This window comes from Neospora caninum, chromosome IX, assembly GCF_000208865.1.
Source record: "Neospora caninum Liverpool complete genome, chromosome IX".
Classification (NCBI taxonomy): Eukaryota; Apicomplexa; class Conoidasida; order Eucoccidiorida; family Sarcocystidae; genus Neospora; species Neospora caninum.
The window spans coordinates 5199393-5220712 of record NC_018390.1 but is presented as its reverse complement, the minus strand read 5'-3'; the positions used below and the strand labels follow the sequence as shown (position 1 = coordinate 5220712).

The following is a 21320-nucleotide window of genomic DNA, read 5'->3' as shown; positions in this document are numbered from 1 at the left end:
CCTTCTCGCGTTTCCCCTTCTTCGCAAAGGACCAAGCTCCAGAGGCGCTGCTGCGTTTCTTCCTTGGATGCGTCGCGTTCGCCTCTCTCCTGCGTCTCTGCTCTTCCCTTTTTCTTTGTCCAAGCGATCTTTTTCCTTCTCTCGCACGTTCGTCCCTCTTCGTTCACGCGTTGCAGTTCGTGTGCGTTTTGCCCCGTCGTGATCCTCGGCAGACGACTATCATGGCCAAGGCGGCGGAGACAGTCACGGTCGTCGAGTGCTGTCAAAACGAACTCCTCAAGCAACTGCTTCCTGTGCTCCACGGCGGCTTAGAGAGTTGCCAGAAGTCTCTTGAGTCGTACCTCGAGGGAAAACGAAACAAGTTTCCGAGGTTTTACTTTGTCTCCAACCCCGTTCTCCTCAAAATCCTCTCGCAAGGCTCCGACGCGGATTCCGTTCAAGAAGACTTTGAAAAATTGTTCGACGCCATCTCACGCGTAAGCCGCAGCCCTGCGTCTCCAATTTTTGTGTCTCCCACCTTGTCGTGTTCTCTGTCCTCGACGCTTCTCTCTGTGTCCTGGTTTTCGACTTGCCTCTCCATTTCTGCGGACTGCCCTGTCTCTTCTGTCTCTGCCGAGGCATTCATTCCTCTGCGTCTACACATGCCCGACTCAGCGCTACCTAACTTGGAACCCGCCTCTTCGCCTCGCGTTTGGCTGTCTGTCTCTCGATGTCTCCCCATCTATACCTCTATCTGAATCTACTTCTCTTCAGCCTCGCTTTCTCTTTCCAAGCTCCCTCTGCATTCGTCCGTGTAGAAAAGTGTAAAACGCCTGGAAAACGCCGCTCCCATCTGTGCACGAAGGAGTTGTCCAGAGAGGAAGCCGATGCTTGGGCGACGCCCCAAGTCTGCATGCACGGTCGGGTCTCTTTTTTGGTGTCGCTTCACACGAAGGACTGAGAGCCGCAACTTGCGCACTCAGTCCTGTCTCCCGAGGCCTGTCGTTTGTGTCAAGCATTGTCCTTGCCATTTGGCTGTCGACATGCGCATGCATGCAATTGCGCCTGCTGGGAGAGGATGCCTGCACCAATCTTCTCTCCAGTCTAGCGCCTCCACGTGGACGAGGAGGTTGGATGGGAGGGGACCGGAAGACAGCGTTTCTCGCCACTGCGTTCGGAAAACAGTTTGGCCTGCTTTCTTGAGGCAATTCCGGCACCAGCAACGCGGATCCGTTTTTGTCGAAGACAGCGGACAGCGCAGCTCGCCCCTTTGTGGCGCCCATGAGAAAAAGAGAGACTTCCGGCAGGCTCGAGTTCTCGACGGGAGATGTGGCACAGGCGTGTTTCTGTCGAAGACTGGGCGTGGAAGGTTCTCTGGATTCTTGGTGGTGACCAGGCCAGCGCGAGAGAAAGGCCGGACGGTGTCAGGAATGTGATGGGGCAGTGGAAAAGGAGAAACCCGAGAAAAAGAGAAAACCAAGGGAACCGAGACAACACTTTGTTCGCTACCACCCCAAGCCATTTCTTGGTTTCTGGCCCTGCCTGTCCCTCGTCACCAGGTGGTGTTCGACAAGGACGACAGGAAGAAAATCGTCAAGATCAAAACTGTCGCTGGAGCTGCCGAAGAGGTTGTGACCCTCTCGACGCCTCTGAAAGTGGAGGGAAACATCGAGGACTGGCTGCGCGGCCTGGAGAACCAAATGCAGAGATCGATCCGAAGAGACTGCAAATATGCCGCCCACGAAACGGGTCTCGTCTACCATCAAATGTCGCTGCGAGATTTCTGTGACCGATACATCGCACAGGTGATCTACAGACAACAAACTCGAGCAAAGAGCTTCTTCAATCCTCGAAGTCCACGCCTCCATACGTAACAATCTATCCATCTATTTCTCTCTCTCTCTCTCTCTATATATATATATATATATATTTATATTCATGCGAACACGTCTATATATATATATATATGAACATATATAGATAAAAATAGAAGTATGACGACGCAAGAGGTGACATTGTTGTCGCAGTGCGTCTTCCCGGTCTCCGCTCTGTGCTGTGTTTCGGTTTTTTGTTTCCTCGCTCTCTTCCTTTTGCAGTGCGGTGCGCGAAGCGTGACGTTTCCTGTCCAGGTGGCCTTGCTGGGCTTGCAAATGATTTGGACGACAGACTGCCAAGACGCCCTCGAGAAGCTGGCGAGGGAGAGAGACAAGACGATCATGAACGCCACAAACAAAAAGTTTGTCGCTATGATGACTGACTTGGTCTCTGCCTGTCTCTCCGATCTGGGGACGCAGCTGAACCGCACAAAATACGAAACGCTCGTCACCGTCCACGTTCACCAGGTACAGCCCGAAAGAAAGCGCCTCCCTTCCAACGCACTGCCTCACATGCACATAGTTTCATAAATACACGCGCAGTACACGTATTCGTATATACATATATATATTCGTATATATATATATATATATATATATATATATATTTGTGTGTTTGTATATATGCATTTATGAAAGCGTATGTGGGCTGGTATGTCCGGATGGCACTACACCTATGTCCAAAAAGCAGGTGCACTTTTCTTTGGATCGGCACGTTTGCGTACGCGCCGATTTCTGCGCTGCGAGTTCGACAGTGAATGGCGCTATTTCCACGAGAAACCTACGTCACGTCCGTCCTTTGCGAACGCTAGGGACTCAAGATGCGAGACTTTGATGACAGCATATTCACATGCACCCACCCACACATGCACAGATACATCCACATACGGCTGTACATAAACACAAGTATACACGCAAATACTATATATACATATGGAAATATATATGGAAATATATCCACAGGCAGATGTGCATATGCACACGCAAACACACAAACATACATATATGTATTTATATATATATATATATATATATATATATCTGAATCTCTCCATCGGCCCGATTGCTGTGCGTGGAGATGTTTCTGTATGTGAGGCCTTGCGGCTCTGTGTGGCTATTGTGAGCAGGGAAAAAAGTGCCTTCGCTGTTTGCGGGTGTCTGTTGCCTGTCGTGAATCTCCGTTCTTTGGCGGCATTGTGTCTCTGGTGTCTCTTGGTTCCCAGAGAGACGTGTTTGCAGATCTCTGGAAGAAAGTGAAAGAGCACCGGCTGAAGGATTCCAGCGACTTTGAGTGGCTGAAACAAACGCGGCTGTACTGGAAAACGGACACAGACAACGCACTCATCGCCATCGCCGACGTGGAGTTCACGTACTCGTATGAATACCTCGGCGTCAAAGAGAGACTGGCTATCACTCCCCTGACCGACAGGCAAGAGACGAAAAAAAGCACGAAACGCGCAGAGAGACGTCTCGGCCCTTGAGAGAGACCGATGCATGCAGGCGCACGGATTGTCGCTGCGTTCCTCTGTTTTGGCCATGTGAGTTCCCCCGTTAAAACTTTGGTTGTTCTCTCTGTATGTTCCACGGGTGACGCAAGTCTCTTTGCTTGCACGAGACCTGTCGACGTTTTCCCATAACGTTTCAGCGGCTGTTTCGAGACGCTCTCGCTCTTGCGCCCTCCATAGAGCTTGTTTTTTTATGAACGGCCTTCCTCCAGCCCCTGCTGCGACACAGTTGGACGGAGTTTGTTGATCTCTTCTTCGATCCGTCGGAGACGCCGTTGCGTCCCGCCGTTCTCACAGCCGCGGCGTCCGTCTCCTGTCTTCGCAGATGCTACTTAACTTGCTCACAAGCGCTCGGGATGTTCTACGGCGGCGCGCCAGCAGGGCCCGCAGGGACGGGGAAAACGGAGACAGTGAAGGACATGGGCCGCACGCTGGGTGTCTTTGTCGTCGTCACGAACTGCTCGGACCAGCACCGGTACAACGACATGGCCAAGATCTTCAAAGGCCTTTGCCAGAGCGGGCTCTGGGGCTGTTTCGACGAATTCAACCGAATTGATCTCGAAGTCCTCTCTGTCGTCGCCATGCAGGTGAAAAGGAACGGAAAAAAAGCGAGAACGCAGAAAACCCAGGGAGGGAGGACGTCCAGGGAAGAACGGAAAAAGAAGAGGGTTGACCTGGAAACCCCGAGAAACAAAAGAGCATCGGGGAGGCACGCGCGCGTGTGTGAAGGGTCGGTTTTTAAAAGCGGTTTGAAAGAGAGTCCTTTCCTACGTTTGTCTCAGCTGCGGGTTTTCGCCTTCTTCACGGGGCGCTTTCTGCGCGACGCTTCGGGTCTCTCGCGTTGCCTCTTTTTTCTCGCGTTCCGCTTTCCAGGTTGAGTCGATCACGACTGCGAAGAAACAGGGGCTGCGCACGTTCATGTTTCCTGGCGAGGGTGCGCCGATTCGCCTCGTCCCGGCAACTGCGTACTTTATCACGATGAATCCAGGCTACGCAGGAAGGCAAGAGTTGCCTGAAAACCTGAAAGTTCTCTTCAGAAGCGTCTCGATGATGGTTCCCGATCGGCAGATCATCATCAAGGTAAGAGACGAAGCGTGGCAAAAGGCGAAACCAGAGAACTCGCGAAAACGCGAACCGGACCAAAACGGAGGGGAAAACAACGAGAAAACCGGGACGAGAGGACGCAAGCTGCAGAGAAACTTTTGTGGAGGGGGAAGTTAGGTTTCGACGGGCAGAGCGGCTTCCCAGTGAAATCCCAGAAAGCACCGGAGAGAGCGCATCACATTGCCCACGAGACGAGGCAGTGGAGACGAACACCCACTCTCGTCTTCTCCCTGGTGAGCGCAGCCCCAGTCGTTCTGTGTGTGGTGCCTGGCTAGCGAGGCCACGGTTTCGCTAGCCCACTTTGGTAGACTCTCGTTCTTTCCCGGACGCTCGTTCTTTCAGAGACTCTCTTTCTTTTCTCTAGACTCGAGTCCCTCGAGAAGGCTGTGTCATGGCGGGCGTTGTGTGCGCTGCGACTCTAGGTGAAGCTGGCGTCTGTCGGCTACCTGGACATTGACAACTTGTCGAAGAAATTCAAAGTTTTGTACGGGCTCTGCGAGGAACAGCTCTCCAAGCAAAGACACTACGACTTTGGCCTGCGAAACATTCTCTCTGTGCTGCGCACCGCCGGTGCCACCAAGAGGACCGAGCCGGACGCCGATGAAGAAATGCTGCTGATGCGGTAAAAACGAGGACACGCAGAAGGCAAAGCGAGCGAGGGCGACAAGAACCGAAAACCGACCAGAGCCCGAGGACTGCAGAAGAAGACGGAGGGAGACGCGAAAGCGAAACAAAGACTTGAGACATATACCGAAAAGGGAGAAGACGCGTTTCCCAGTAAACGCGTTCGTCCTCAGACACATTTGTTTTTTCCGACGCTTCTTCTTCCATGCCACTTCTCTCCTTCTCGCGCATGCACTCTGCGCGCGTGCATCCGCACGCTTGCATCTGGTCTTTTTTGCATCTCTTTTGCTCGCATTTTAGGTGAGAGGCGGGCTGTCGTCCTTGCGACTTTGGGAAAGCCTGCATGCGCCTCGCTCTCTCTTTTTCTGCGTCGTCCTTGTCACTCGTCCTCTCTTTGTTTCGCCGAGCGTCTTCGCTTCAGAACGCTGCGCGACATGAACCTCTCGAAGCTGGTGGCCGATGACGTTCCCCTCTTCCTCTCGCTTCTGCGAGACATTTTTCCCAAGCAAGGTGACCCGCCGAAGAAGCTTTACAGCGAAGTGGAGAGCGCCGTGGTTGCCACGATTGCGAAGAACGGGCTACTCCTCTCCGACGAATTCCTCATCAAAGTCATGCAACTGTACGAGGTGAGACGACCCTTTCACGCTAGACCTCAGCCGCCGTTTACATGTTACTGCACTGGGAAGGGGTTATATACTATACCTCTTTGTTCTGCGGCCCGACAAGTCCTTTTTCTTCTCGCGTGTCCTTCTGCGGAGAAGGAATGAAGGCGAGAGACCGAAACCGCGACGGCTCGGCCACGTGGAAACGCGCGCTTGCGCCACAGACCGAAGCTGAAGGATTTCAAAACCTTTCTGGGGCGCTTTCAGCTGGTACACGCACGCGCTCGAGGAGAGAGACGCCCCCAAACGGTCCCCGCTGCACACGCAACATACAAGAGAAGAGAGGGAGAGAAAGCGAAAAGCGCGACCGAGAGGGAGAAAAAGAGACAGAAGAAATAGGCTGTCAGTCTCACCGGTAGCCTGCATTCGTACTGTGCGCACCTCTGGATTGCTCACCGTTTTTGTCTCTGCCCACAGACATCAACAGTTCGTCACGGTTTCATGCTCGTGGGTCCGACGTGCTCGGGGAAGAGCGAAATTGCCTCGACGCTGGCGACGGCGCTGACGTCGATTGGCGTGGCGACACGGAGCGTGGTGATGAATCCCAAGGCGATCACGGCCCAGCAGATGTACGGCGTTAAAGACCCGCTGACGGAGGAGTGGACTCCGGGCATCTTTGCCTGGCTCTGGGCAAAATACAACAACCGCGCACTGAAATTCAACACCTGGATCACCTGCGACGGCCCCGTCGACGCAATCTGGATCGAAAACCTCAACACCGTTCTCGACGACAACAAAATTCTCACCCTCGCCAACAACGACCGCATTCCTATGACTGAAAACACCAGGTAAAAAGCAAATCTTTGTCGAGACAACTTCTCGCAACCCTCAAAGACAATCGATTATCCGTTATATATATATATATATATACGTACATACATATTTGTCTATATATATATATATTTATATATATACATGTATGTATTTGTGTATGTTGAAATGTATGTATGGATGAAGCATGTGTACCGGTAAAAAATTTGCTTGTGTGGGGTAGTCAACAAATACCGATGCCCCGATACAAGAAGTGTGGAAACTCTGGGTGAGCGCAAGGACGTGCGGTCTTCGTCCCCCGCCTAGGAGTCACTTGGTGTGTACTGGGCTGGCACATGTGCACAGAACGACACACGGAACGCTGTTCGGGTCTCGACAGTTAGCACCAGACTTCTGGTGTCTCTTTCTGTCGCCTCTCTTTGTTTGTCGCGTTTGTGTATATCGGGTGTCGCTGTAACTCGATTGTCGCTATTGGTTGTTGCCTTTTGCACTTTCTCTTGCGGCTCTCAGGATCGTTTTTGAAGTCGAGAATTTGAACAACGCCTCCCCAGCCACAGTCAGTCGCGCGGGCATCGTCTACGTGTCAGCAACCGACGTGGGGTGGAGACCGCTCGTCCTCAGCTGGCTGAACAACCGCGCACAAAGCGGCCCCGCAGGGAACGAAGAGAAGGCAATTTTAACTCCTCTGTTCGAAAAGTAGGCCTGGAAAAGAAGGCACGAGAGAAGAAAAACGGAACGCGGAAAGACACAGGCGTTTCGCACGTTCTAGGGGACCTGGGAGCGTGCGCGATTCTGCCTTTCCGCCTCGAGTATCTACTGGGCTCTGTGCTTCGAATCCCCCCTGCGCTTTTATCTCTCCCTTTTCTCACTCTCTCTTGTGTCTCGCTTCTCTCTCCCTCTCGCCGCGGTCTTCGCTGTCCACGTCTTCCTTGGTTTCCCCTTCGCCCCATTTTGTTTCTTTCTCTCTCTTCTCTTCTGTGTTTCTGTCTCTGTCGCCGTCTCTTTCTGTCGCTTTCGTCTCTGTCTCCTTTTCCTTCAGTCTCTGTTCTCGTTTTTTGTTCTTTTTCGAGCGCTCTCTGGCCGTTGCTCCCTGTTTGGTGCAGCCGATGTGCGGTGTCCCCGTGCGTGCTGCGCCTGCGCGTCCAGGTACTTGTTTGCGCCGAACACTTTGGATTTCGCTCTGCGCGAGTTGCGCCACGTGATGGCCGTTTCGGCTCAGATCTTGACGGTTCAGGTTCTCAACTTGCTGGCGGCGCTGCTCCGACAGTTTGAGGGCCGCAACGAAGCGCTGTCGAGCAGCCAGTACGAGCGGGTGTTGACCTACGCGCTCGCCTGGGGCGTCGGCGGGCTGCTCGAGCCTGAGGACCGCCTCAAGTTTGACGCGTTTCTCAAAGCTACCTGCGGCGCGCCGCACGCCTGCGAGGAGGGACTCACGCTGTTTGACTACTGGGTCGACTTGGAGACGAAAAACTTCAAAAAATGGAGCGCACGCGAGTGGCGACCGCCCCCCGGGTCCCTCACCTTCTCCTCCATTCTCGTCCCAACCACCGACTCCGAAAGGCAAGGCAACGCGAACGGAGAGGAGACAGAAAAAGCGAGCACAAAGGAGACGAGAGAGAGGGAAGAGAAAAAAGGGAGAGAAGGAAGGGAAAGAAGGGGGAGAAGGAAGGGAAAGAAGGGAGAGAAGAAGAGGAAGAGGGGGAAGTCGAGAAAAAGGGAGTGAAGAAGAGGAAGAGATGGCCATCGAGAGGAAGAGCGAGATTGACAGGAGAGAGAGAGAGGATCAGATATATCTGGCCTCGAGAGAGAGACAAAGCGCCACGGAAAAGGCAAGGGGCCAGAAAATGACGAAACGGTCCTGGGGTGCGACTGCATCGTGTGCGTCTCTCTCCGTCAAGAGTTTTCCCGTCCCGCTTCTTGTTCCCGGCCCCGCCTGCGCTGCCGCGAAGGAATATGGTGCATCATTTTCTCGTTTGCCTTTCCAACCCTCTGAGAACCCTCCAGAAGGGGGTTCGGTCTCGAGACAGTCGTGTCGGCGTCTTTTTCCGAAAAACCTGTTTCTTCCACGCTTCGTTTGCGCCAGTGTCTCCCCTCGTGCGGTGTCTCTGCAGGGCGGAGTATTTGATTTCGAATCTCTTGAGTTTGCCGCCCTCGCACAACCCGCCGTCCTTCCAGGCGGTGTTGCTCGTCGGCGGGCCAGGGACAGCCAAGACCTCGACGGCGCTGCTGTTCTTCTCAAAGTACCAGTTGAGCGAGATTTTGTGGAAACGCGTGAACCTTTCCTCGGCGACGACTCCTGAGCGATTTCAACAAACCGTGGAGGCCGAGCTCGAACGGAAAACTGGGAAAACCTACTGCCCTCCAGGCGGCAAGCTAATGACGCTGTTTCTCGACGACATGTCCATGCCGTTCGTCAACTCCTGGGGAGACCAAGTGACGCTTGAACTCGCGAGACAACTCATCGAGCAGGGCGGAATGTATTTCCTCGACAAAGACAAAAGGCAAGCGACTCGTGAACAGAGAGGGGAGAAAACGGGGAAAAGGAAGCGGGGATTGAAACTGGGGGCGAAACAAAGAGGGGAGGCAAAGAGGGGAGGCAAAGAGGGGAAGGCAGAGAGGGGAAGGCAGAGAGGGGGATGAGGACAGAGAAAGAAGAAGGTTTCTCTGAAGAGGTTTTGCGACTCTCGTGATGTAGCCTCTCAAGGGTGGGTCCGGGCAAGACGGATGCAGGTGAGAGAGAGGCGATTGACTAGCGAAGAAGTTCTTTCAAAGATGACACAAAGCCGCCCTTAAAGAGGATAGAGAGAGGTACAACACCTGACACAACGAATGCTACACAGAAAATGAAGGCTGAGAGAGAGAGACGTAGCTGCGCAGATGGAGGAAGGACAGAGCTTCTCGTGGACAATGTTGAAAGTGAGTCGAGAGAGATCAGTGACAAAGATGTCGAAAGCTCTCCGCACGCATGAGAGGCGCTTTCTCGCTTGTGTCCTTGCCCATGATCTCACGCCGTTTGTGTCTTCTCCCTCTCGGCCTTTCCCTGCTCGCGTTTGCCAGGGGGGACTTCAAAGCCGTCGTTGGTCTCCAGTATTTGGGCGCAATGAACCACCCAGGAGGCGGCCGTAACGACATTCCGAATCGACTCAAGTCGAAGTTTTTCTCCTTCAACATGATTCTCCCTTCGCTGGCTTCCGTCGACAACATCTACGGCGCCATGCTGCGATCGCGCTTCACTCCGAAGGCTGCGCCCGCCAAAGTCTGAAGAAAAACGAAAAAAAAGGGAAAGGCTTCCACACAGCTAACGCCACACTTTCAGGGGGACTTTCATGCTTCTGACGCATGACGTAATGTATATATATATATATATATATATATATATATATAGATATATGTATTTACTTATTTACCTGGGGGTGTTCATGCACCAGAGCGCCTGGTAGACGTATGCAAGAACAGCTGTACAGGCGAATATGCTTACACACATATATACCCGTGTACGTGCATATATATAGGTACGTATGCACCTAGACGGCAATTTTCGAATATATATATATATATATATATGTATACGTGTATGCGTCTGCGCGGTTTTGCATGCGCTTGGATGCATGTGTGGCAATGGACCTTTTGCAGGTTGTTGAGTTGTCGTCGCGTTTGACAAAGGCGACGATCGACCTCTGGTTGGATGTGAAGAAGAATCTGCTTCCGACGCCCAGTCGCTTTCACTACATTTTCAACATGCGCGACTTGTCTCGCGTTTTCCAAGGCGTTTTGTCTTGTCCTTTGGAAGTTCTGACGAGCGAACAGCGCCTCGTGGGTCTGTGGAAAAACGAGTGCTTGCGTGTCTTCGCGGACAAACTCTCCAGAGAAGTAGATAAACAATTCGTGAACCAAGCCGCGCATCAAATCTGCGCAACCTACTTTGGAGACGACCTTGCAAAGGCCGTGTACGACACTCCCTGGTGAGATAAGGAAGCAAGCAGCTGCAATTGCGACGCATCTGTCGGGCCCAGGCCTTCAGACGCGCAGTCACGTTTTCCCATTTATACTTGTATACAAATAGGTATGTGTATGTGTATATACAAATATTTTGATATATTTTTGCTCGAATATAAATGTTTATATATGTGTACTTCTGTAACGCTCGCTGTGTCCCTGTTTTGGACTCCATTCCTGTTTCTTGTGAAGTCTATCGTAGTTTTGTGTGCGTATGTTTGTGGTTACCCTGTGTTAAGGTTTGCGGATTTTCTGCGTGACGGAGTCGAAGACGAAAGCGGCGAGATGCTTCCAGCCCCCAAGATCTACGAGCCTGTGCCGAGCTTGGACGTCGTCCGAACAAAGATCAATTTCTACCTGGAGAAATACAATGAAGACAATCCGTCGAAACAGATGAATCTCGTCATGTTTGATGCTGCGGTCACCCACCTCATGGCCATTTCCAGAATCATCCAAGTACGCAGGAAGAAATCCGATCTCAGATGGTTTTCCCACTGTACACGCGCTCCCCTTGTTCTTGCTTGTCCTTCCCCTCACGCCGAAACATACACAAAAATCGATATAGGCCACTCTAGCAAAGTGCGCGTTTGCCAACGTCCGCTCCTACTCATTTACGTATATACATTTATAGGGATGTTTGCAGGAGATACACGTCCCTCTTGTCTGGACGGAGGAGTCGAAAAAAGAGTTTGCACCTCTGACAAAACCGCTTGCCGTTGATAAAGTCTCCTGTCTCTCCCAGTGTATATACAACACGCCTCAGGGTCTCTCCCTGCGCGTTTTTTTCTGGATCGATGAGAGACGGTTGGAACGCGTGAAAGAGCGAGAAATCGGCGTCAACCCTTAAGTTTTTTCAAGTCTTCTCCTTGCCCATCCAGAGCTTCCGGCCTTTCCTCTCTCTCCCTTCTCATGTAGCGGCTCTCCGCGCGAAGATACACAGATCTATCCATATACATGTCTACATATATATATATATATATATATGTAGACATATACATGTGTATATTCGTATGCTACGTATATACATATAGATACATATATATATATATATATATATATATATTTATGTCTATGTATGGAAACTCATGAGTTTTTCCACATTTCCTTGGCGAAAAGAGGAAGCGAGAGAGTGGTTTTGTTTTTTCTTAGATGCCGAGAGGTTCAGCAATGCTGGTTGGCGTCGGCGGTTCTGGAAAGCAGTCTCTCGCGCGCCTTGCCGCCTACATCGCGGGGCATTTTACTTTCCAAATCACAGTCACAAAGACCTACAACGACAACGCCCTTTTCGACGACCTGCGGTGTCTGTACACGTCAGCGGGCCAGAAGAACCAGGCTACGACTTTCCTGCTCACTGACTTAGAGATCAAGAGTGAAGGTTTTCTCGAGTACTTCAACTCCCTTCTCTCCACCGGAGAAGTCGCTGGACTCTTTGCCAAAGACGAGAGAGACAGTAGGCAGGAAGGAACACCCTGATGGCACCAAAGTAACACGCTTCCAAGCGAAGCACCTCGCATCACGTTCATACGAAGACACAAAAACACGATATATATATATATATATATATGTATATGTATATATGTATATATGTATATGTATATGTATATATATATATGTATGTATATATATATATATATATATATATATATATGTATATGTGTATGTGTATATATATATATATATGTATATATATATGTATATGTATATGTATATATATATATATATGTATATATGTTTTTGTGTGTGTTTGGAGGTGCGGGTAGGTAAAAGCGTGGGCTTCATTGTGTATATGCGTAGATATATTTTTACGTATATATCCTTCGTGTAACGGAACGGCGGGCATTCAGGTGATGACCAGCTCGTTTGTTTGTTTGCGGGGAACGCGGTTCGCGTTCGGCTTTGTGAAAGAGCAAGTGGAAGGCTTGGCCCTTCAACTACACTGCAAAAACAAAGCTTTCGAAGATTCCTTCTCTGCAGCTGCGGAGCCCGCGTGCGTGCGTAATGCAGGTGTCCGTCTGATTGTCGCTACTAGCCATTCACCATGGAATCTGAAGGGAAGCTTTTCGCTGGGGAAAGGAACACTGCGGTTTCCGAATGTCTCAGGAGAGGCGGCAGGCACTGCCTTCGGTTCTCTTTCCGCTCTCGCACGGCTTCTCTCCAAATGTAATTCTCCACTTCTTTTTAGACATGATTGCCGAACGCCGAGCTGACTTTCTCAAGGAGAGACCGAACCAGGAAGAGAACCTCGTGAACATGTACAACTTTTTCATGGACCGCGTGCGCGACAACCTCCACGTCGTTCTCTGCTTTTCGCCGCTCTCTCCAAAATTCGCAGGTTAGCAGAAATCAAATATTTCTCGAACGTCCCCGATATAAGCCCCCAGAGAAACACCACACACACACACACACGAATTTCTCGGAAGAAGTATGTGCAGCTGGATAGGTATGTCTACGTATACCTACTCACGTGCACATATCAATATACAATACACCCATATATCTAGAACATATATATATATATATATATGTATATATATATATATATATATGTATATATATATATATGTATGTATATATATGGATATACAAATGTAGGTGTACGTAGAGAAGCCTAGATCCGCACGTTTAGCAGCTGACAGGTGCATCTGCATGCGAGTCTTTCTGTCTTCACTAGATGCTGCATGTCGGCAGACATCTGCACATATAATTGTACATACATATGACTATGAATAAGTGTTTAGACATGCACATGTAGATGTGCTCATCTCTCGTTATCTGCCCAAGCTTATATATATATATATATATATGTATATGTATATATATGTATATATATATGTATATATATATATATGTATATATATGTATATATATATATACATATATGTATATTTTGGTGCAGGATTGTGCGAGTGACACCGTTACGCCTGTTTGGCGACTCGTGTGCCGTGTGTGTCTCCAAAAAAGACGTTTCCCGCAGTTGTCGTCTCCCTGGCTAAAGAGTGACGCGCATGCATACGCCGCTATGCGTGCCAGGGTAACCTTCACATGAGCACCTGTCTCGTTCGGCGATGTGCGTTTTTTGTCAGAGAGAGCTCAGAAGTTCCCCGCGCTGTTTAGCACGACGATTGATTGGTTTTTGCCCTGGCCCGAGGACGCGCTCGTCGCCGTGTCTTCGCGGTTCCTTCACGACTTTGAAATCGACGCGAGTCCAGAGAAAAAGGAAATTCTGTATTCAGTCATGGGGAGAATTCACACGGAGGTAGGCGTCGCAACATGTCCTTCCCACCTGGTTGTCACTGTGACGTTCTTCTCAAGCTACGAGACATCGCGTGTAAAATGTTACCCCCTCGCGCACAAAGTGACCCTCCGGTGTTGTGTCTCGCAACAGAAGCGATGTCTTTCTCTTTTCTCTGGAGTTTGCCCCAGCGCATGGAAGTTACACGCCTGTTTCCTCGAGAAAGAGTGCCGCACAAGGCTCCTACCTCGACGCCAACAAACATACACAGGCTCTTTCCCGTCGGCTCACATATCGCACATCCCACTGCGTTCTCATGCCGCGCACAAACCTTTTCTCCACGTCGCTGATGCGTGAGGGGACCAGGCGGTAAGGAATTCGGATTTGCTTTTTCCTGTTTATCGCGGTCGCGTTTTTCCATCGCTTTCCCCTCCTCGCCCTGCTCGGGCTCCGTCGGTCTCGCGCTCCCACCATTTCCACGCCGAATTATTTGTCCCTCCTCTCTTGCGCAGTCCATGCCTTCGGGTATTCCGAGCGCGACTCGCAGATAACAATTCTAGACCGACAGGACGAGCCTGTCCCGTTTTCATCGCGGGACGAACTTGACACACAGACGCACTCGCTCTGTTGTGCGTCTTCTCCGTTCCAGGTTGGGCGCATGTGCGAGGAATACTTTCTCCGGATGAGGCGGCACGTGTATGTGACTCCAAAATCGTACCTCTCTTTCTTGGGCTTTTACAAACAAGTCTACGCCGAGAAGTTCAAAGAGGTGAACAACCTCGAGCACAGGTGCGTCGGAACCACGCGCACGAAGACGTCCTCACAGACGGCCGATGCTCGCCCTGCCGCCTTCTCCTGTCCCTCTCTCCTGTCACCTTCTCCTGTCCCTTTTGGACCTTGTCTCCAAGCGCCAGTCGCCGTTCTTCCGCCTGTTTTGTCGCCCTCTTTCGCCTCGTCCGCTTTTGTTCGCTATCGCTCCTTAATGGCGTTAAAAGTAATACCATCCAAAACCCCGGTTTTCTCTCCTTCACCTTCTACACCTTCCTCTTCGCGGGCTCCGTATGCTGTCTGTTCTTAATTTGTGTCGCTTCCCGCGTCTCGACGACCTGCGGTTCTCATCCGTCCAGCGTCAACGTGGGCCTGCTGAAGTTGAATCAGGCTGCGCAAGACATCAAGCAGATGAAGGTGAAGTTGAAGGACGAAGAGAAGAAGCTCCACGAGTCGGAGGAACAAACCAACCAGCTGCTGATCAAAGTCCGGAACGAGTCGGCGAAGGCCCAGAAGAAAAGCGAACAAGTACGGCGAATGGCGAGAAGAAGAACGGGGAGCTTTCCGGGAGGGGAGGAACCGCGCGAAACGGAGGAACGGGCTCTTGGAGATGGACCGGCTGCTGAACGACTGGGGGCGGGGGTCGATTGCACCCTCCACAGCTCTCTATGTCTTCTCCGCATTCCTCGCCTCTACCTGTCATGTCGACGTGTGCCTTTCCGCTGTCTCTCCCCCTCTGTCTCGGTCCCGTTACTTCCCCTTCTCGAGGCCGCTCTGCTTCTCGCCTTTCCGCGACGGCGGGATTCAGTCGCAACTCCCCCCGCACCGGAGGCGCCATGTATCCCCGCGCACCTTCTCTCTCCCTCCTCGTGTGTGAAGTCTCTCCCTCGCGTTCCCTTCCTCTCTCTTGCTCCCGCGTTGAGTCGGCTGTTGGGTCGGCAGTGTCTTTCCGCGCGACCCACAGGTCGGAGCTTTCCGCGACGAGTGTTTGGCGAACAAAGAGCGCATTGAGGTAGAGCAGGAGGAAGCGAATCGCGACTTGCAGCAAGCGCTGCCTTACTTGCTGGAGGCCGAGAACGCCGTGAAGTCCATCACGGCCAAGGACATTGTGGAGCTTAAGACGATGAAGACGCCGTCAGACATTATTCGCCTCGTGTTCGATGGAGTCATGATTCTGCTCCAGAACAAGCTCGTCGATGTTCGCATGGAGCCGAAGGTCATCAACAAGAAAACCGTCGACTTCATCCACGACTCGTTCGACGAAACCGCCAAGGCCATGATGGCCGACGTCCGGTTCCTCAGCAACCTGTTCGACTTCTCCAAGGTACGCCGCTACGCGGCGATCCCCTACAGTTCCCGGACCGAAAGAACCGGAACAGGACAGAACCACACACACACACACAGCAAACAGACAGAACCTCGGCGCTGTCGAGGTCTTCAGCCTCGTTTTGTGTGGCGTCCGTGCCCAAAGGTTCGCTGTTTTCCAGGGTCCGCTCCAAAAACAAAAGTAGCGAAGCGGATGAGACGGCGGGAGGAAATGCGAGCAAAGAAAGAGAAAGCAAAAAAAGCAGACGCTTCGGGGATTCCACGCAGCAAACACCGCGAGAAGAAAGACCGAGGGTTCCCCGCCTTCGTCGCGCTGTTCTCTCGGAGTGGAAGAAAGCCTCGTGCCTTTCCTCTCCTTTCTTCGCGGTGACCAAGGGACTGCCTGCCTCTCTCTACGCTGCTTATCGTGCCGGGAAGACGCGCGCGACAGAATCTTCCGATGCCAAGTGATGCGTCTGTGTGACTGGCAGAACGAAAAAGACAACATCAACGACGAAACTTGCGAACTCCTGATGCCGTACTTGGAGCTGGAAAACTTCAACCCCGCTGTGGCGAAGAAAGCGTCGAATGCAGCCGAAGGTGCAAAAACGAAACGGGTCCATGCGTTCCCACTAGGGCCTCACAAAAAACACTCGCCGCATGCGTGCCTCTCAACCGCCGCTCTCGCGGTTCGCCAACCCGCAGGAGCCAGGAACTTTTCGACGCAGACATCGCCGCAACGCGCAATCAAAAACGTGCAGGGATCGACGGCGTGGCAGCAGCCAAGCCTAAATCCAGAGACACACCAATGGACGCAGAGAGAAACAGAACAGCCTTCGCCCATCATATATATATATATATATATATATATATGCATGTGATTATACACATTTAAGTGTGGTGCGACTCCTCACTATATATATATATATATATATATGGACGTATGTGTGTATATATATATATATATAGACGCCTATGTGCTCACGGTTACAGATGTGTAGACGGCGCTCTGGGCACCGGCATGTGCTTTAAAGGGGCGAGTTTGTGTTGTTTCGCACGTGGCTTTTCCCCGCTGGCGGTAACTCCGACATTGTATTTTCTCCGTCTCTCGCCAGGCCTGTGCAAGTGGGTGGGCGCCATGGTCATGTACCACGAGGCGGCCAAGATCGTCAAGCCGAAGATGGACTATCTCAAAATCCAGACTGCGAGGTGAGCTCGGCGGTGGAGAGAGGAGAGACCTTCTTCTGGGCGGTGACGAGAGAAGAGACCTTCTTCTGGGCGGTGACGAGAGGAGAGAACTTCTTCTGGGCGGTGACGAGAGGAGAGAACTTCTTCTGGGCGGTGACGAGAGGAGAGAACTTCTTCTGGGCGGTGACGAGAGGAGAGAACTTCTTCTGGGCGGTGACGAGAGGAGAGAACTTCTTCTGGGCGGTGACGAGAGGAGAGAACTTCTTCTGTCGCGCGCGTGATTCGGACACTCTTCCACGCGGGCTTTCCTGTGTTGTGCGCGCAGAGTCGAGGTAGCGCTTCGTCAGCTCGCTGAGGCCGAGGCCGAGCTGGCCCAGGCCCAGGCGATCTTGCGAGAGATCAACAACCAATTTGAGGCTGCGATGACTTCCAAGACAGAACTGGAACAGCGCGCGCTCGCGACGAAACGCAAGATGGACCAGGCCAACAAACTCATCAACGGCCTTGCAGGCGAAAAAACGCGATGGCGAGTCAATCCACGCTTCTCCCCACATCTCTACACGGCCGCCCACCTCAAAAACGCGTGCGGCGGTCTATCCAAATGCATCGTATCGACATCCATCTATTTGTATATAGATATTTGCGGAGGTCAAGTATGAAGTGAAGTATTGGTGCCTGTCGCGTTTCTTTCGTTGCTGTTTGTTTTGGCTTCTTTAGGACAGAAGACTCGAACACCTTTGCGGAGAGAAGGAAGAAGCTGGTCGGAGACATCACCGTAGTTGCCGGATTCGTCTCCTACTGCGGACCATTTAATGCGGAGTACCGCATGCGCCTGCGGAAGGAGTCAGTCGCTACTGAAAAAATCTCCTCACGACCGGTTCCTGGCTCTTCGTCCCTCGCTCTCTCTTTCTCTCTTCTTCCCATCGCTTTGGCGGTTGTTGCCATCTTAGCCGTGGAGAGAGAGCGCAGAGTGCCGACGTCCGGTGAAACGCACGCGGCCGTCGACGGCTTCACAGTGGACCGACGCGAACTACTCTGCACACATCCACACATACACGCGTTTACCTATTTGCATACGCAATAAAGCGCGCACACATACACAGCCACACACATACAAATGCGCCTCGTCGTATACAAAGAGAGAGCTGAGCGGCTCTGCCCGTCGTGCTGGTAGGTAAAAGTGAGTTTGTTGCTTGCGTAGGTGCCTGGGGATCGTTGCGTCTGTTTCTGTCTGGACTGGCTCACGGGTGCCTGCGGGATTTTCACCTTCTGAGGTTTTTCCGCTTTCTGAGGCCTCTGCAGGTGTTTCGGCGCGATGTGTAAACGGCAGGGGATTCCTGCGTCGGAGGAAGTGAACATCGTGGAGGTTCTCGTCGATCAAGGGACGATCGGGGAGTGGAACCTCCAGGGTTTGCCGGCGGACGAGCTGTCCATTCAGAATGGCATCCTCGTCACGCGCTCGTCGCGCTACGCACTGATGGTTGACCCACAGGGACAGGCCGTGAACTGGATCAAGAAGAAGGAAGAAGGCCGAATGGACGGGGCGAAACAGTGCATCACGACGATGACGAATCCGCGGTAGGAAACCGAAGCGCAAACCATCGAAAGAGAAGAAACCATTCAGGGGGAAAGGGCAAAAGCGAAGCTGCGACGCGTTTCGTGACGCGTATCGCGGCAGCGGGAAGAGCAGGCGGAGCCGCATGCAAGCGAGAGTGCTTCGCCACGCGTGTCTTTGTGCCAGGCTGAAGGACCAGCTGGAGTTCTGCTTGCAAGACGGCAGGCCCCTTCTGATCGAGGGCGTTGGCGACGAAGTGAATCCGTTAGTGGATCCGATTCTCGAGAAGCAGGTCCTCAAGAAGGGGAAGAAGCTGTACGTGAATCTGTCGGACCAACTCGTGGAATTCAACGCGGACTTCACGCTCTACCTGACCACGAAACTCGCGAATCCACACTTCTCTCCGGAGCTCTCCGCAAAGTGCACAGTCATCGACTTCACAGTGACGCAAGAAGGTAGGCCACGGGGAAGGGGGGGGGGGGCTCCAGGGCTAGAAACATTCCAGAAAAAGGACGCAAAGGCGACAGAAGACGAGACCACCTTTCGAGACGCGACGGAGCCTGCGGATTCCACTTTTGAGGCTCTTCAGCAGCCGCCAGAGAAAAGTTTCTGCCGGATCTCTGGGGGTCTTCACAGGCGTCTCTCGGCACGCGCTCGCTGAGTGAAACGAGGAACTTTGCAGCGTCGTACGTACCAAGCCCCGGGGGGAAAGTGCGCCGCGCGAGTTTAGGTCATCCCCATTTCTCTGGTTGTTTTCTCCTCTGGTTCCCGCTTTGCTCGACACCGCGTGCTTGGGTGTCTAGGCACCTGACCCCAGTGAAGAATTTGTTTCTGAAAGAAGCGGAGCACCGCAACCAAGAGACGTGCTTCGCGCGTGTCGGTTCCTAGACCGACTTTGTCGCATGTGGAGATGCGCCCTCGCGCGCGTGGCTCGGTCCGACGGGGTCTCGCGTGTCTGCTCGAAAGGCGACAGCCTCCTGGAAGCGTTTTTCCTTTTTTGTGGTCTTCCAGGGCTCGAGCAGCAACTCCTGGGGCGCGTGCTCTCGATGGAGCAGCGCTCGCTGGAGGAGAGCCTGAATCTGTTGATGGAAGAAGTGACTTCCAACACGAAGGCTTTGCAAGAGCTCGACAGCCAGCTCCTCGAGAGGCTGTCCAACTCGCAAAGCAATCTCCTGGACGACACGGAACTGATTGAGGTGTTGGGCAACACGAAGGCGAAGGCGAAAGAAGTCGAGAAAAAGCTGAAGGACGCACAGGAGAAAAAACTCGAGGTAAGGCGCCAGGCAAAAAGTCGACGAAAGGGTTAAACGCAAAGACTCGGGCGGGCAGACTCCATCTGAATCTGGAGCGAATGCGTCGCGGGTTCGGCGCTCGGTCTTTGGAGAGCGGCGCCTCCCGCGGGGCCCAGTGAAAAACGCGGGAGAGCCTCAGAGGTCGGACGCGAGAGAGAGCGAGAATGAAAGCAGAAAATGCGCGCCATGAAAGTGCACTGATGACTGGAGGCAAGTGTGAGTCACTCTCTTCCGGAGGCGGCCGCGTTTTTTCCCGCTGGGATTTGAGGGTCGGAGACCGGAGAGAAGACGAAAGCACACTGCAGCCGTTGGAAGCGAGAGAACGGGGATCGGAGAGGTGCTCCTCCGTCGGAGATCGTTTCGCAGAAAAGAGACACGCGTGGAGTCTCCTCTCTCCGCTCTGTCTTGTTGCAGATCAACGAGAAGAGAGAGCAGTACCGGCCTGTGGCGACGCGCGGCTCCGTTCTCTACTTTTGCATGGTGGAAATGTCTCTCGTTTGCTGGATGTACAACTCGTCCCTCGCGCAGTTCCTCGAGCAGTTCGATCTCGCGATTCACCGCTCGGAGAAGGCGCAGCCGACGCACAAAAGAGTCGAGAAAATCGTCGACGCTCTCACCTACCAAGTGCGTCGACCGGCTGCAGGAAGAGTTCTGGCGGCTCTTTCGCGTTCGAAATGGGAGTCTTGTACCGCTGACTTGAACAGCCGAAAGAGACAGAAAACGCCCCTCGAACTTTCAGGTGTTCCCTGTCGTTCTTTTCAAGCGTCTTCTCCGGTCTCGCCTCGGCCTTGCGTGGTCTTTCAACACACAACCGCGGGTCGCGCTGCGTGTTCCGTTGACTCATTGGCTTCGCGCGCGAGCAGCCGCGGCCACGAGGGCGTGCGTGCGCACCGCGCGCACCTCCTCAGCGCGGAAGGCGCTGGATCTGAGTGCCCTAGGACTCCCCTGCTATTTCAGATGCCCGTGGGATGTTTGCCATCCTCTGCTCTCCCCGTATCTCCATCTGCGTATGGGAAACTCGCTGTCTGTCTCCTGCTTTTGTGTTCTGTGGGCGTGTTGTGTATGTGTGTGTCTACGTCTCAACTGGTGTCTCTCTGGCCGTTTTCTGCTGCGTTGCGCAGGTGTATCGCTACGTCAATCGCGGTCTCTTTGAGAGACACAAAACGACGTTTCTGATGATGGTCACCGTCAAAGTTCTGCTCACCGCCGGGGAGTTAACCTCTTCAGATGTGTCGCTCTTTCTCACCGCTGGCGCTGGTGCGTTCTGCTGCGAGGCGCGGAAACTCGTCTGAAGGAGAGAACCTCCAGAAGACGGAACACGGAGGCACGCCTCGACGCAAAGCGAGCAAAAGACGTCCGGCACTGAACACTGTCCTGTCCATCGCACAAATCTGTACATGCAAAAACGTGCAGGGAAACAGACATCTCCACTTGTCCCCGTGAATGCACTTGACCCCGTGTGTGA

The 21320-nt window shown here is 52.6% G+C and overlaps 1 protein-coding gene across 1 annotated transcript in view; it reads left to right on the top strand.

Annotated features, from left to right (window-relative positions):
• Positions 1-21320, top strand: part of NCLIV_044570 (hypothetical protein) — a gene marked incomplete at both ends in the record, with an annotated part of 46344 nt that overhangs the window by 18800 nt on the left and 6224 nt on the right. Inside the window, 30 exons of the mRNA XM_003881379.1 lie at positions 213-476; positions 1539-1784; positions 2076-2321; positions 3077-3228; positions 3684-3945; positions 4232-4438; positions 4885-5084; positions 5508-5712; positions 6166-6536; positions 7030-7215; positions 7666-7893; positions 8631-8996; positions 9577-9775; positions 10153-10481; positions 10755-10971; positions 11665-11965; positions 12698-12847; positions 13599-13771; positions 14397-14536; positions 14875-15043; positions 15480-15839; positions 16312-16420; positions 16936-17029; positions 17334-17591; positions 17726-17851; positions 18311-18586; positions 18750-19018; positions 19575-19834; positions 20270-20479; positions 20977-21112. Of these exons, the coding sequence (XP_003881428.1) occupies positions 213-476; positions 1539-1784; positions 2076-2321; positions 3077-3228; positions 3684-3945; positions 4232-4438; positions 4885-5084; positions 5508-5712; positions 6166-6536; positions 7030-7215; positions 7666-7893; positions 8631-8996; positions 9577-9775; positions 10153-10481; positions 10755-10971; positions 11665-11965; positions 12698-12847; positions 13599-13771; positions 14397-14536; positions 14875-15043; positions 15480-15839; positions 16312-16420; positions 16936-17029; positions 17334-17591; positions 17726-17851; positions 18311-18586; positions 18750-19018; positions 19575-19834; positions 20270-20479; positions 20977-21112 (6709 nt within the window). The remainder of the gene's footprint in view (positions 1-212; positions 477-1538; positions 1785-2075; positions 2322-3076; positions 3229-3683; positions 3946-4231; positions 4439-4884; positions 5085-5507; positions 5713-6165; positions 6537-7029; positions 7216-7665; positions 7894-8630; positions 8997-9576; positions 9776-10152; positions 10482-10754; positions 10972-11664; positions 11966-12697; positions 12848-13598; positions 13772-14396; positions 14537-14874; positions 15044-15479; positions 15840-16311; positions 16421-16935; positions 17030-17333; positions 17592-17725; positions 17852-18310; positions 18587-18749; positions 19019-19574; positions 19835-20269; positions 20480-20976; positions 21113-21320) is intronic.